The sequence below is a fragment of the Scyliorhinus canicula genome, chromosome 6 (genome assembly GCF_902713615.1).
Source record: "Scyliorhinus canicula chromosome 6, sScyCan1.1, whole genome shotgun sequence".
NCBI classification, from domain to species: Eukaryota; Metazoa; Chordata; class Chondrichthyes; order Carcharhiniformes; family Scyliorhinidae; genus Scyliorhinus; species Scyliorhinus canicula.
Window position 1 is genome coordinate 110,138,213 of NC_052151.1, and position 15,634 is coordinate 110,153,846.

The following is a 15,634-nucleotide window of genomic DNA, read 5'->3' on the forward strand; positions in this document are numbered from 1 at the left end:
TGATTATTTCGTTTTGAATTCTGTTGGACAAGTAGGTGACACTTTTTGGTTTCTCTTTCCCTCTCTGCAAGTGTTTTGCTAAGATGTCATCATATTTGGCCAAAAGTCTGATTGTTGCTAGAAAGTTTCCTGTATTTTCACTGACTGTCTCCCCTGGCTCTGATAACCCAGATATTCCTTCTCCTCGATGTCCACGATAGGCCAGATTCTGTTTTGCCAGAAAGGATATAACCTCGACAATCCGTTCAGTTATAGCTTTCCATCTTTCCTTTTCAGCAGACATTTGCTGTTGAAGTTCAGCATCTATCGTAGTTGAATGATGGAGTCGAACTACAAGGTTCAGGTATTCCTCATGTGAGCTCTATGAGAAGGGCTTTTCTCATGGTCAGGTATTGTTGGATTTAATTTTCTCCAAGTGGAGAAACCGTCTTCCTTTCCAAAGTTTGACACAGACAACAAATGCTCCTTTGAAAACAAAAAGCAAACAAAACAGTAGCATGCTTTCCGATATGGAGAGTATAACAACCATTTTCTCTCCACAATTTCTCCGTTTGTGGAAACTTTATCAAACCACTGTTTGGAAAATGATCTCCCATCCTTCTCAGCAAATGGACCACTTTTATTCTGATATCTTTCAGGGCCATGTTGTAATATTGTCATCTTCAAATGATCTGGAATCGGTTTCTTCAAACAGCCAAAATCGCTTCTTTGCAAAAATATGCAAATATCTTCTTTATTTTCTTCACATGGATCATCATCCTGACAACGAGACTGAGGAGAGAGAGTATTATGTTCTGACCGAGCTGAATCCGTATCAGAAAAATCCTTCTCTGCACCCACATCATCTTTTACTTCTCCAGGTTCTCCTACTTCTTCTTTACCTCCAATTATCCATGCATCTAATGCCCCTCTTTGATGGGACTCTTCTTCGACTCTGGCCCTCTTTTTTTTCCTGTTCTGTGCTCCACTCGGTTGTACACGAAATACTCGTAACATTTCATTTTCTATCTCAAAAACCGTAAGATGCATGAGAAAATGGGAAGAAAATGGTAAACAATCGGTCAGTTACAGACGGATAAACCATATTTAATTTCTTTGTTCCTTCGTATCAAATTATTTCACACTGATTCTCCACTGATAATTTTGTGCAATTTATATCATAGACTTGCAAATTAGTGGTATCTGTATTCGAATATTAGCATGTTAAGGAATAAATGTCTCCTATTCCGAGATTAAATGCCATAGCAGTCCTCTGATCATCCAGGCTTCACTCTTACTACATCCCACGTAAATATTTCATTAAATATCGCCAACAAACCTATAAAAACCGTAGTTGCACCTGTTCTAGAGCTATTCACTGACCTGAGTAGGTAAAAGAACTAATCTAGATGCACAAAAAGCTGAAGAAAAGACGAGTTATGACTCGAGGAAACGCAGGAACGAACAGCCACGTCTGCTTGTTGCTTTTGATGGTTGCACCACGTACATCATGCGCATGCGTGTGGGGGGGATGGGGAGAAGGACCATTTTCTCTAGACAGAAAGGGTACACCATGTTAAAGGAATAAAGGGCTAACAACTGCCTCTGCAGTGTGGTGAGCCTCCAAAAATTGATTTATCACCGCTGAAATTTTAAAATTACTATCTTATTTCCTTCTCTGGGGCAGCACGGTGGCCTAGTGGTTAGCACAACTGCCTCACGGAACTGAGGTCCCAGGTTCGATCCCGGCTCTGGGTCAATGTCCGTGTGGAGTTTCACATTCTCCCCGTGTCTGCGTTGGTTTCGCCCCCACAACCCAAAAAATGTGCAGAGTAGGTGGATTGGCCACGCTAAATTGCCCCTTAATTGAAAAAAATAATTGGGTAATCTAAATTTAAAAAAAAAAAAAAATTTAAAAAAAAAAAAAAAAAAATTTTTTTTTTTCCTTCTCTGATTGGATGCCCCCATCCAATGGATGCCCGGGGCCAATGCACCGTCGGCCCCCCCCTCTGCACGCCACTGAGACCATTCACTCCATTGAGTCTGCTCTGCTATTCAATGAGATTATAACCAATTTGATATGATAATCCTCTTCTCAGATACTGAAGCAGGCCATGCCTGCATACAAAAATACCTGTACGACATTCAGTGCTGAGAAGTGATGAGAAACAAGTGCCAGGCAATGCCCATCTCAAACAAGAGAAAATCTAGCACCTCCCCATAACATTCAGTGGCATCATCATTGCTGAAACCAAACATCATGGAGGATTGCCATTGACCAGAAATCTAACTGGATCATCTAATTAGATATTGTTTCTGTTTGAACGGGGAAGAAGAAGCTAGACATTTGGCAGTGAGTAACTCACCACCTAAATCCCCATAGTCTGTCAACCATAGAATCATAGAATCGACAGTGCAGAAGAGGGCTATGCGGCCCGTTGAGTCTTCGCTGGTCCCTGAAAGAATACCCGACAAAAGCCCACACCTCCACCCTACCCCCGTAACCCACCTAACGTTTAGACACTAAAACACAATTTTAGCATGACCAATTCACCTAACCTGCACATCTTTGGACTGTGGGAGAAAACCAGAGCGCACGGAGGAAACCCACACAGACAAGGAGAACGTGCAGACTCCACACAGACAGTGATCCAAGCCGGGAATCAAACCCGGGTACCTGTTGCTGTGAAGCAACAATGGTAACTGCTGTGTTACCGTGCTGCCCATCTACAGTCAGGAGTGTGATGGAATCATCTTTACTTGCCTGGATGCTCCAACAACATTGAAGGGGTTCAACACCATACAGGACAAAGCAGCCCACTTGATCGGCACCCTGTCTACCAACTTAAACATTCATCTCCTCCACCATCATTTCACATTGACAACAAATGTGTACTATCTACAAGTTTCACCGTAACATATCTCCTTCAACAGTACCGTCTAAACTTCTGCCACCTAGATGGGCAAAGATCTTGCGAAGTGTGGGAGCACCCCAGACCTGCAAGCTTCCTTCCAAATCACACACCGTCCTCACTTAGAGCTATAGCACCATCCCTTCACTATCAGTGGGCCAAAAACCTGAAACTCCCAAATAGCACTTTGTTTGAACCTACACCACATGGTGTGCAGTGGGTTAAGATAGTGGCTCTGCTCCACCACCTTTAGGACAGTTGGGGATGAACAACAGTGACACTTCACAACTCGTGAACAAATAACAAAAAAAAGTACTGTATTATATTGTGTTCCTTGAAAATAAACCTATCTCCTTTCGTGGTGTCTAGTTTTGCTCCTCAACAATTCAGAACAAAATACATCATAATTGAGTCGGGGTGAGACAGTAAATTCATTTTATTTTCATGAGATTCTAGCGTTTTTAGTAGAGGTTGAGATTGCAGTCTTGATTCCATGATTTTTGATAGCAGCAATTGCCTTGATGGGAAAACCCTTGTACTGTGCGAAGGATTTAAAAATTGATGCCGATTGCAGATTGACTAAATGAAGTTGACTTCAGAGCAGAAATATCTTTCAATGCAAGTTTCAGCAGTTTTTTTGAAAGGGGAACAAAGTAGAAACTAGATTATTCAGCTGCCAGAAGTGCATTCAAAACTCTCAAGGAAGTGACATTTTAAAAACCGTTGACCTTTGAACAAAGAACAGTCATGGTTTTAATCGAGATTTAACTTGTTTTTGTTTCGGGTGGTTTGGTATTTACTGATGTATCATTTTAATTGAGTTTAAATTTTACTTCAAGGATTTTGGTGGTGGCCATGAAGGAGTAAGTCGCACATTTGGTGGCTCCCCCTCGGGTCGGACTTTTGGAGCCTTTCCCTCGATTTTCTACCGGACCTGAATTGTGAAACTGAAGACGGAGGCAATTGTGTACTGAATTCCCACATTGGTGCATGGAGAGAAGGACTAGAAATGAAAATGAAAATCGCTTATTGTCACGAGAGGCTTCAATGAAGTTACTGTGAAAAGCCCCTAGTCGCCACATTCCGGCGCCTGTCCAGGGAGGCTGGTACGGGAATCGAACCATGCTACTGGCCTGCCTCGGTCTGCTTTAAAAGCCAGCGATTTAGCCGAGTGAGCTAAACCAGCCCCTCGTAAGTGTTTGTAAAGGCAGAAACAGAAAGACAGAGAAAGCTTGGGCTGAAGCTGCAGCGGGAGACAGCATGGTGCAGGACCAGACCTCTGGTTTGTCGACCTAGCGGTCAACGGATGCAAGTTATTCAGGAGGGCTTTGCTAAGCAGAAATGGGACTGCTTGGACCTGATAAAAGAGTCAATTGAGCGGCTGGAGCTTAGATTGGCGCCCAAGATCGGGCGATCCAGAAGGTAGAGAAGGCGCTGGCTGAGCAGGAGGAACATCAAACTGCGGTGGAGTTTGAGGTGGGGTTGCTGAGAGACCAGCAGAAGAAGCTCCTGGAAAAAGGTGGAGGACCTAGAGAATAGGTCCCACCAGCAGAACTTGAGAATTGTTGGGCTCCCGGAGGGGTCCGAAGGAGCGGACGCTGCGGCATACATCGCAGACATGTTTGAGAAGCTGCTGGGGGATGGGACATTCTCCTGGCCCTTGAAGGTGGTCAGGGATCACAGAGCGCTCGCGAGAAAGCCAGGAATGGGAGCCCCCCCGAGGGAAATGGTGGTGAGATTCCACAGGTACTTGGATAAGGAGCGCATTCTACAGTGGGCCAAGCAGACACGGAGCTGTAAGTGGGACAACAGTATCCTGCGGGTTTACCAAGACCTGAGTGTGGAGGTGGCCAGAAGAAGAGCAGGTTTCAAACAGATTAGGTCAATTCTTTTGAAGAAAAAGGTGAAGTTCGGACTGTTGTATCAGGCCCGTCTCTGGGTCACGCACGAGGAACAGCACTTTTATTTTGAGTCGGCTGAGGACGCGCTGGACTTCGCGAAAAGGAAAGGATTGGTGGTGGTCTGAGAACTTTTGAACTTTGCTACAGCGTTCATGTTTTGAATTTTTTGTTTTGTTTTTCTGTTCTTTTTAAAAAAAACAAGTTTTTTGTTTTTCATTTTGTGGAAGCTGTAATGCCTTTAGCGTTGATTTGGGACCAGTGGTAGAGCTGACTGAGTTAAGGTTTTCATTTGCACTGTTGGGGGTTGGAGGTGTGCTTGTTTAGATCTTGGCGTTTTTCTGTCGGGCAATTGGGGATTGTTTGATGTTGGAGTATGTTTGTATGAGCGGGGGGGGGAGAGAATAATAGGTGGGAGACTATCCGGTGCCAAGGATGGGGGCCACCAAGCTAGTTGGGCGGGCTAGCTCATGGAAGTGCAGTGGGGGGGGGGGGGGTGCATATGTTTGGTTTATTAAAGGGGTGGTTTACAGAGTGTTGTTACTAGGGGAGTAAATGTTCTTTTTTTTGAAATAATTTTTATTGAAAAATTTTGAATTTATACAACAATAACGCACCATAGTAAAATACCAAAAATAACAATAATATTAGCAATCATAAACATTCGCCCCACCTCCATGAACAACACAGCATTTTAATAACACAAATTAACACAATATAGAGGTACAGAATAGAAATTACAATAAGGAACCCCCCCCCCCCCGGGTTGCTGCTGTTATTGACCAAGATACCTATCTTTGAGCCAGGAAGTCCAGAAAAGGCTGCCATCGTTTATACAACCCTTGTATTGATCCTCTCAGCCCAAATTTGACCCTTTCCAATTTTATAAATCCCGCCATGTCGCTGATCCAGAGGGGAGTAAATGTTCTGCTGACAAGGGAGGGACTTGGACGAAGGGACAGAGAGGAGGTTGGGGGCGGAGGCTGCCTGGGAGCAGACCGGTGGAGGCACGGAGCATGGGCTGGAGGCGGGCCCAAAAAAAGGGGGTGGCTGATCGGCGATAAGGGGCAGCAATGAGCCCCCTAACTAGGCTGATCATCTGGAATGTTAGTGTTAAATGGGCTGGTCAAGAGGGCACATGTGTTCGTGCATCTTAGTGGACTGAAGGTGGACGTGGTAATATTGCAGGAGTCGCACCTTAGAGTAACTGACCAAATTAGATTGAGGAAAGGCTGGGTCAGTCAGGTCTTTCACTCGGGACGAGACTCAAAGACTAGAGGGGTCGCAATCCTGATCAATAAGCGGGTGGTGTTTGAGGCGGGTAGAATAGTTTTGGGTCGGTCGATCGATCCATGGAGATTTGGGCAGCCGTGGGTGAAGGAGTTCTCCTTCTACTCCCATGTGCATATAGTGTACTCCTGGATTGATTTCTTTATTTTGAGCAGAGCCTTTCTGGCAGGGGTGGTGGACACGGGTATTCGGCGATCACAATCTCAGACCATGCTCCGCACTGGGTTGACCGGCAGGTTGGTAAAGACAGTAACCAGCGCCCGCACTGGAGGTTAGATGTGGGACTTTTGACTGACGAAGAGGTGTGCGAGCGGCTGTGGAAATGTATTCAGAACAACCTGCAGGTCAACGACATGGGGGAAATTTCAGCAGCGGTGGTCTGGGAAGAACTGAAGATGGTGGTCAGAGTGGAGCTGATCGCGATGCGGGCCCACAGGGAGAAGGTGGACAGAGCAGAGACGGAACGACTGATAAAGGAGATACTACAGATCGATAGGAGGTATGCGGAGACCCCAGAGGCAGGGCTTTTAAGGGAAGAGTGGAGGCTACAGGCAAAGTTTGGCTTGTTAACCACAGGGAGGGCGGTGGAGCAGCTGAGCAAGGCGAGGGGGGCGATCTATGAGCATGGTCTTCTCTCCATGCTCATAGATCGCCCCCCTCGCCTTGCTCAGCTGCTCCACAGCAGTTTAGAAAGAGGGAGGCAGCCAGGGAGATAGGGAAAGTAAATGACAGAGATGGGAACTTGGCTGGAGATTCAGCAGGGGTGAATAAAGCGTTTAGGGATTTCTACAGGAGGCTGCACCGGTCGGAACCCCCTACGGGGCCGGAGGGGATGAGGCATTTCTCAGAGGAGCTGAATTTCCCAAAGGTGGACGGGAGCTGGTAGAAGGGTGGGGGACCCGATCGGGTTGGAAGAGATAGTGGAGGGTCTGAGGGCCATGCAGTCGGGTAAAGTCCAGGGGCCGAGCGGGTACCCAGTGGAGTTTTATGAAATGTTCTCTGGGATATTGGGGCCGGTGTCGATGATGTTCAATGAGGCAAGGGAAAGAGGGGTGCTGCCCCCGATGATGTCACAGGCCATGATTTCACTGATTCTGAAGCGGGACAAGAACCCGGAACTGTGTGGATCCTCCAGGCTGATATCCCTGTTGAATGTGGATGCTAAATTGCTGGCCAAAATTATGTCCTCCAGGATTGAGGATTGTGTTCCGAATGTTATTGGGGAGGACCAGACAGGGTTTGTTAAGGGTAGCAGTTGGTGGCCAAGGTAAGAAGGTTGTTAAACGTGATCATGATCAGGAAGGTAGGGAGGTGGTGGTAGTGATCGCAATGGATGCAGAAAAGGCTTTCGATCGGGTAGAAGGGGATTATCTGTGGGAGGTCCTGGGACGGTTCGGATTTGGGCGGGGATTTATTGACTGGGTCAGGTTGCTGTATTAGTGTCTTGTGGCAAGCGTACCGATGAATAGGACAACATCTGACTATTTTAGACTGCACCAGGGTACGAGACAGGGATGCCCCGTCTCCCCACTGTTCGCGCTAGCCTTAAGGGGCTGGTCCGGGGAGTCTCGCTCTGCGCAGACGACTGCTTCTGTATGTATCGGACCCAACAGAGGGGATGGAATAAATCATGAGGATTCTAGGGGAATTTGGCCAGCTTTCGGGATATAAACTAAATATGGGGAAAAGTGAGATGTTTGCGGTCCAGGCGAGGGGACAGGAGAGGCGATTGGGTGAGCTGCCATTTAGATTAGTAGGGGGAAGCTTCAGGTACCTAGGCATTCAAGTGGCGTGGGAATGGGACCGGCTGCATAAATTGAATCTGGCCCGACTAGTAGACCAAATGAAGGATGATTTCCGGAGATGGAACGCGCTTCCTTTGTCACTGGCTGGGAGGGTTCAGACGATGAAGGTGACGGTCCTCACGAGATTCAATTTTGTATTTCAGTGTCTCCCCATCTTTATTCCGTGGTCCTTTTTTAAATGTGTCAACAAAGTGATCACTGGCTTCATTTGGGCGGGCATGACCCCACGAGTAAGGAAGGTAATGCTTGAGCTGAGTTTATGCCAAATGTTAGTAACTATTACTGGGCGGCAAATATAGCCATGATCAGGAAGTGGGTGGTGGGGGAGGGGTCAGCATGGGAGCATAGGGAGGCGGCTTCATGCAAGGGCACCAGTCTGGGGGCTTTGGTAACTGTGCCTCTGCCGTTCCCGCCGGCACAGTACTCAACCAGCCCCGTGGTGGTGGCGGCACTGAGAGTCTGGGGGCAATGGAGGAGACATGTGGGAGCAGAGGGAGCATCGGTCTGGTCCCCAATCTGTAATAATCACCGGTTTTCCCCGGGAAGATATGGCTGAGAGCAGGGATTGAGAGAATGGGCGTTATGTTTCAGAGGGGAGTTTTCCGAGTAAGAGGGTGCTGGAGGAGAAGTTTGGGTTGGCGAGGGGAAACAAATTCAGGTATCTGCAGGTGCGGGACTTCCTACGCAAACAGGTGTCAACCTTCCCGCTCCAACCGCTAAGGGGGATTCGGGACAGGTTAGTTTCCAGAGGATGGGTAGGAGAAGGGAGTGTCTCTGACATTTACAAGGAACTTATGGGGTCAGAGGAGACGCAGACCGAGGAGCTGAAGCGCAAGTGAGAGGAGGAACTGGGGGGAGAGATAGAGGATGGTCTATGGGTGGACGCGTTGTATAGAGTCAACGCGTCCGCAACATGTGCCAGGCTCAGCCGGATACAATTCAAGGTCGTTCACCAGGCCCACATGACAGTGGCCCGGATGAGCAGATTCTTTGGGGGGGAAGACAGGTGTGCAAAATGTGTGGGAGGACGAGCGAACCATGTCCACATGTTCTGGGCATGTCCGAAGCTTGGAGGATTTTGGCAGGGGTTTGCAGATGTCATGTCCACGGTGTTAAAAACAAGGGTGACACTGAGTCCAGAGGTGGCGATTTTCAGGTTGCCGGAAGAACCGGGAATCCAGGAGGAGAAAGAGGCATATGTTCTAGCCTTTGCATCCCTGGTAGCCCGGAGACGGATACTATTAGCTTGGAGGGACTCAAAGCCCCCGAAGTCAGTGACCTGGCTATCGGACATGGCTAGCTTTCTCTGTTTGGAGAAAATCAAGTTCGTCTTGAGAGGGTCACTGTTAGGATTCACCCGGAGGTGGCAACCGTTCGTCGACTTCGTCGCCAAAAATTAATCGTCAGCAGAAGGCGAGGGGGAGGGGTTAGTTAGAGTACGGGGTTAATAAAGGTGGGACCTGTAAGGAAGGGAGACGGCTTTTGCACTATGCTTATAGTTTCATGTACGTTGTTTATTTTGTTGTTGTTACAATACTAAAAATACCTAAATAAATTTTTTTTTACCTCAAAATGTGTGCCTTTCCTTTCAGAAAATAAAAAAATCATACATTTTTTTAGAATAGAGTACTGTGGTGCTTTTTCAGGTAGTCAAGTGCAGTGTTTACTGGAGAGCTCAGGGCAGAGTGGCTCTTTCTGAAATGGTTGCTTGGTTTGCGAACCAAAAATTAGATTCTGAGAAGAAATTTGGGTCAAAATTATAATTTATCAGGGTGTGGTTCAGCAATGTAACTTCTTTTGCAATTGTTTTCAGACAACAGTGTTAAAAACTATTTCTGTGATGTCAATCCCAACAGAAAGATTGAAGAAGAAGATTTGTGAAGCACTGTTTGATTACATCCCTCAAAATGAAGATGAATTGGAAATAAAAGCTGGAGATGTCATTGAAATAATTGATGAGGTAAGGCATTTTGTTGGCAATTCAGGTTACCTTTTCTTTTATTCTTTGCAGAACAGCAGTTGAAAATTTTCAAGGTAAAATTATATTAGGTTGCGATACAACATTTTTGGGAAAAAAAGTTGCACAATTCTTTTATCCACCCCTGATTGTATACAGATTTTTCAGAGAGGTGAAAAGCTCATGCTTTAAGTTTCTGAATTGAAAGATTACTTTCATTCTTGAGTCCAGTGTATTTGCAACACATTTTAGGTGAGTTGATACGAATGCTGCCAAACTAGTTGCAAGAATTCACGATGCTGTGTGGACGAGCAGGCAGTATTTTCCATGTTGGTCAAAGAAGGAGCACAAAGCTAATTGTTGTTGTGTTAATTGTGTGAATACAAAGGATAGCTGTGCAATAATAGGAAATTCAATTTTATCCATATTGCTAAATAACAATCAATCAACTTGTTATCTGGGGAAGTCAGAACATGTAGTTGAGCATTGGAAAGATTTCTGTGATTTTTGTGGGTGGCTAGATCAACATTGCAGTTGTCCTGGGGACAAGTTGGTTACTATCCAAGCCTACAGGATTATGGAAACTTAAGTGAAAATTTTTAATTTGATATATTTGGGGTAGCATGGTGGTTAGCACAATTGCTTCACAGCTCCAAGGTCCCAGGTTCGATTCCCGGTTTGCACGTTCTCCTCCGGGTGCTCCGGTTTCCTCCAACAGTCCAAAGATGTGCAGGTTAGGTAAATTGGCCGTGCTAAATAGCCCTTAGTGTTGGATGGGGTTACTGGGTTATGGGGATATGGTAGAGGTGTGGGCTTGGGTTGGGTGCTCTTTCCAAGAGCCGGTGCAGACTCGATGGGCTGAATGGCCACCTTCTGCACTGTAAATTCTATGATATTCATTTTTGTTGCTGGACAAAGTGCTGCATAGTTGAAAACCTTGTAACAATGCTGGTGATAGCAGATGTTCTAGCAGATGTTCTAGCCTGGGCAGCACGGTAGCGTAGTGGTTAGCACAATTGCTTCACTACTCCAGGGTCCCAGGTTCGATTCCCGGCTTGGGTCACTGTCTGTGCGGAGTCTGCACGTTCTCCCTGTGTGTGGGTAGGTTTCTTCCGGGTACTCCGATTTCCTCCCACAGTCCAAAGATGTGCAGGTTAGGTGGATTGGCCATGCTAAATTGCCCTTAGTGTCCAAAATTGCCCGTAGTGTTGGGTTATGGGGATAGGGTGGAGGTGTGGGTTTGGATAGGTTGCTCTTCAATAGCTGGTGCAGACTCGATAGGCTGAATGGCCTACTTCTGCACTGTAACTTCTATGAATTATGATTAGGCTTGATCGTGTATTTATGCATTTGGATTGTTTTAAGATCATTTCTGCCCCCTTTTTCTTTTTCTTCTCTCTCTTTCTCTCGCTCTCTCTCCAGCCCCACCCCCCCTCTTCCCCCATCCTCCCTCTTCTTCAAGACTTGCGCAGCTGGGCTCAACTCTGTGCCGAAAGCTCCTACAAACCTGATCATCGGGCATTAATCGGGAATACCTCACTTTTCTCCATATTGAGCTTAAATTTTACTTCCAAAAAAGACTGAACTCCCCCAAGATCCCCATAATATTGCCAAACCTTTCAACCGGGATCGCAACATAGAACAAGGTCATCAGCTTATAAAGAGATTCCGTGCTCCACCCTCCCCAACGCCCTGCCAGTCCCTCAGTGCCCTATGTGCCATTGCCAACGGTTCAATTGCTGGGGCAAAGAGCAAAGGGGAGAGTGAGCACCCCTGCCTCATCCCATGATGCAAGCCAAAATGCTCCAAGTTGACACTATTGGTCTGCACACTCACCTTAGGAGCCCTGTACAGCAATCTCACCCAGTCCGCAAATCCCTGCCCAAACCTGAACTGCCCTAGCATCTCAAATAAATAGTGTCATTCCACAAGGTCAAACACCTTCTCCACGTCCATGATGTGGAGATGCCGGCGTTGGACTGGGGTGAGCACAGTAAGAAGTCTTGCAACACCAGGTTAAAGTCCAACATGTTTGTTTCAAACACTAGCTTTCGGAGCACTGCTCCTTCCTCAGGTGAATTCCTCAGGCCCATTCACCTGAGTCCACTCATGTTGACGCAATCGACAAGAAAGCACAACAGCGCCTATACTTCCTCAGGAAAGGTAGGAAATTCGGCATGTCCACATTAACCCTTACCAACTTTTACAGATGCACTATAGAAAGCATCCTATCGGGCTGCATCACAGCCTGGTATGGCAACTGCTCAGCCCAGGAGCACAAGGAACTTCAGAGAGTCATAAAGACCGCCCAGTCCATCACATAAACCTGCCTCCCATCCATGGACTCCATCTACACCTCCAGCTGCCTGGGGAAAGCGGGCAGCATAATCAAAGACCCCTCCCACCCGGCTTACTCACTTTTCCAACTTCTTCCATCAGGCAGGAGATACAGAAGTCTGAGAACACGCACGAACAGACTCAAAAACAGCTTCTTCCCCAATGTCACCAGACTCCTAAATGACCCTCTTATTGACTGACCTCATTAACAGTACACCCTGTATGCTTCATCCGATGCCAATGCTTATGTAGTTACATTGTATATCTTGTGTTGCCCTATTATGTATTTTCTTGAATTTTGTTTAATCCCCTTTTCTTCCCATGTACTGAATGATCTATTGAGCTGCTTAGGGAAAAATACTTTTCACTGTACCTCGGTACACGTGACAATAAACAAATCCAATCCAATTTTGAGGAAGGAGCAGTGCTCTGAAAGCTAGTGTTTAAAACAGACATGTTGGACTTTAACCTGGTGTTGTAAGACTTCTTACTGTCTTCTCCGTGTCCACAGACACAACCACCTCCATCTCCCAGCCTATCGAGGGTATCATTATCACATTCAGTAACTGTCAGCACCTTGGCCAATAGCTTTGCAACCGCATTTGACAACAATATCAGGCAGTACAACCCACACTGCTCCGGGTCTTTATCTATCTTTAAAATGAGCAAGATAGATGCCTGACGCAGCATGGGGGGCAGCTCACCCCTCCCCACTGATTCATCGTACATCCCCACTAACAGGGGCCCCAGATCTAACCCAAATCTCTTATAAAGCTCCACAGGGAACCCATACGGGCCCGGTGCCATCCCTGACTGCATTGCCCCCAACACAATTGATCACCACTTCCAGCCCCTGTACCCTTGTGTCATCGACCCTTGGGAACGCCATCCCATCGAAAAACCGCCTCATGTCCTCATCTCCCATTGGAGGTTCCGAACTGTACAACTGAGGTTAAAATGCCTCAAACACCCCAATTCCCTCCTCTGGCCCCATTAGCAGATTGTCCCAACCCCCCATCCCTCATCTGCACAATCTCCCTTGCTGCCGCCTGCCTCTTCAACTAATGCACACTTCCCATACTCATACACTACCCCTCTGGCCCTGTCCAGCTGTCCCACCGCCTCCCCCATGGACAATAGCCCAAATTCCATTTGGAGCTTCTGCGTCTCCTTCAACAGCGCTTCCTCTGGTGCCACCGAGTATCTTTGGTCCACCAGCAGAATGGCCTCCACTAGCCACAGCCTCTCTGCCCTTATCAAAGAACCACCCCCCCCCCCCCCCCAACCAAACCACTGCTTTTAACGCTTCCCACAGCCTAGCTGCTGAGACTCCCCCCCCCCCCCCCCCCCCCAATCCCACCATCTTATTATGCTCCACATGGTTCCAGATAGCCACCCCATCTTCTCACCGACCTCCTTATCACTTATCGACCAATAACCCCACATCCAACCTCCACCGCGACCTCTGCGAGCGTGCCCCCCCTCCCCCTCACCTGCAAATCCACCCAATGTGGCGTGTGGTCAGACACCATGATCGCCGAATACTTGGCCATGACCATCCCCGACAACGGTGCCTTTTCCAGGACAAAAAAAATCAATCCGGATGTACTCCTGTGGGCATGCAACAAAGTTCCTCCGCTCTGGGCCTCCCACACTACCACGGGGCCACCACACCCATTTGTTCCATAAATCCCAGTGACTTCTTTGCCATTGCCGACACCCTCACAGACCTGGGCACGACCTGTCCAGTTGGTGCGTGTCCAGGCCCAGGATCTTTGCCAGGACTCCCCTCATAAACTCAATATCGTCCCAATTTGGGGCATACATGTTCACCAACACAACGGGTGCCCCCTCCAACCTCCCAAACACCATTGCAAATCTACCTCCAGAGTCTGTCCCCTACTGCAAAGGACAGTCTCTTATTAACACTCCCACCCGCCTCGTTTTCATATCCAGCCCCGAAAGAAACACCAGTCGCACCTGTCCCTTCCTCAACCTCGTGTGATCCACCACCTTCAAGTAAGTCATTGAAAAAACACTTCAGAGTCCTCAAATGTTGAAATTTCTATGAAGTAAGCCAGTCATGCCGTTGTGTCTCCCCATCCCCTCCCCCACTTCCGGACTTTCCTTCCTTGATCAGGACACTTTGGCGCTGGTGAACCCACCCCGGCACTTCGCCAACTCCGCACCCAGGTCCTGGTAGATCCGAATCACATTCCCTTCCCAGGTGCACTTCTTCCTCCCCTTCACCCACCGCAGAATCTTCGCCTTGTCTAGATATCTGTGCAGTTGTAGCACTATTGCCCCCAGCTGCTCACCTGTCTTCGGCCTCCTTCTCAGTGACTTGTGTGCTCGGTCAGCCACCTTAGCTAGGTCCTCTGAGGCCTTCTGCCTTTGCTGGTGGAACTTGACCGTCAAACACTCCACCAAATGTTTTGTGGACCACTGAGCGGGCAACGACGCCACAGAGCTCTCCGCCATCTTTTCTTCTATCGCACTCCTTCAGTTGCACTCCTTGTTTGGTAGGGTTGAGACATGCCCTCAGAAGGAGAATCCGTAGCTCTGTTTGTTCTTGTGCAGTTTGAGCATCCCTTATCCAAAATTCCAAAAAGTGAAAGATTCTGAAAACTGCACTTTTTTTCGAGCGCCAATGTGATGTCATGAGTGGGAACGCCCACAAGGCTCCCAGGCGATGCGCAGTTCCCAATGCGCGCCGCACAATCCACAGTTCCAAAAGCTCCACACGTGCAGTTCCCAATGCAAATGATCCGTTCCCAATGCGCATGCCCAGTTCCCAATGCATATGCGCAGTTCCCAACGCACATGCGCAGTATATTCCGAAATCCAAAAAATTCCAAAATCCGATGCATACTCTTCCCCAAATATTTTGGATAAGTTATTTTCAACCTGTACTTTGTACCAGAAAACGCCCCCATGAACAGGTAACAAGGGCCGAACCATTCCACCTCAAGCAGGAGCCAACAAATGTACAACCACTCACTCCATGACCGCCACCGGAAGTCAAGTCTTGGTGTTTATGATCTTTGCACGCTTAAGTTTTACCATAAGAATAGATTACAATAAAATACTTCACGGAACATGTTTGTTTCTCAGTTGCTGGACTAATTGGTCATCTATGCAAGGCAGCTGGACAGGCGTGTGGAAATGGGTAAATAGTCTGGAATTCATGGTTGTATAAAATTGAATAAAATAAAACCCCTGCTGCACCGACCCTCTGAAAGACCACTCTATTTAGGCCCACTCCACTGCCTTACCCCCATAACCCCACCTGTCAACATGGAAAAGGAAATGATATGGGAGGGATAGAAAGTTACAAATGGTTGTGATTAAAATTAGCTTTTGGTACACGTGAGCTTCATGTTCGTGCACATTGCGGACGTGTAATTTTTCTCGGCTGAGGTGGATCTTTCTGTACGTTGTTTAACGCAGTAACAT

The 15,634-nt window shown here is 47.4% G+C and overlaps 1 protein-coding gene across 2 annotated transcripts in view; it reads left to right on the forward strand.

Moving 5' to 3' along the window:
- LOC119967389 (CD2-associated protein) overlaps positions 1-15,634 on the forward strand; it is a 277,194-nt gene that overhangs the window by 149,284 nt on the left and 112,276 nt on the right. For both annotated transcript variants that reach the window (XM_038799889.1, XM_038799890.1), the window contains exon 4: positions 9,741-9,844. In XM_038799889.1, coding sequence (XP_038655817.1) covers positions 9,741-9,844 — 104 coding nt within the window. The remainder of the gene's footprint in view (positions 1-9,740; positions 9,845-15,634) is intronic.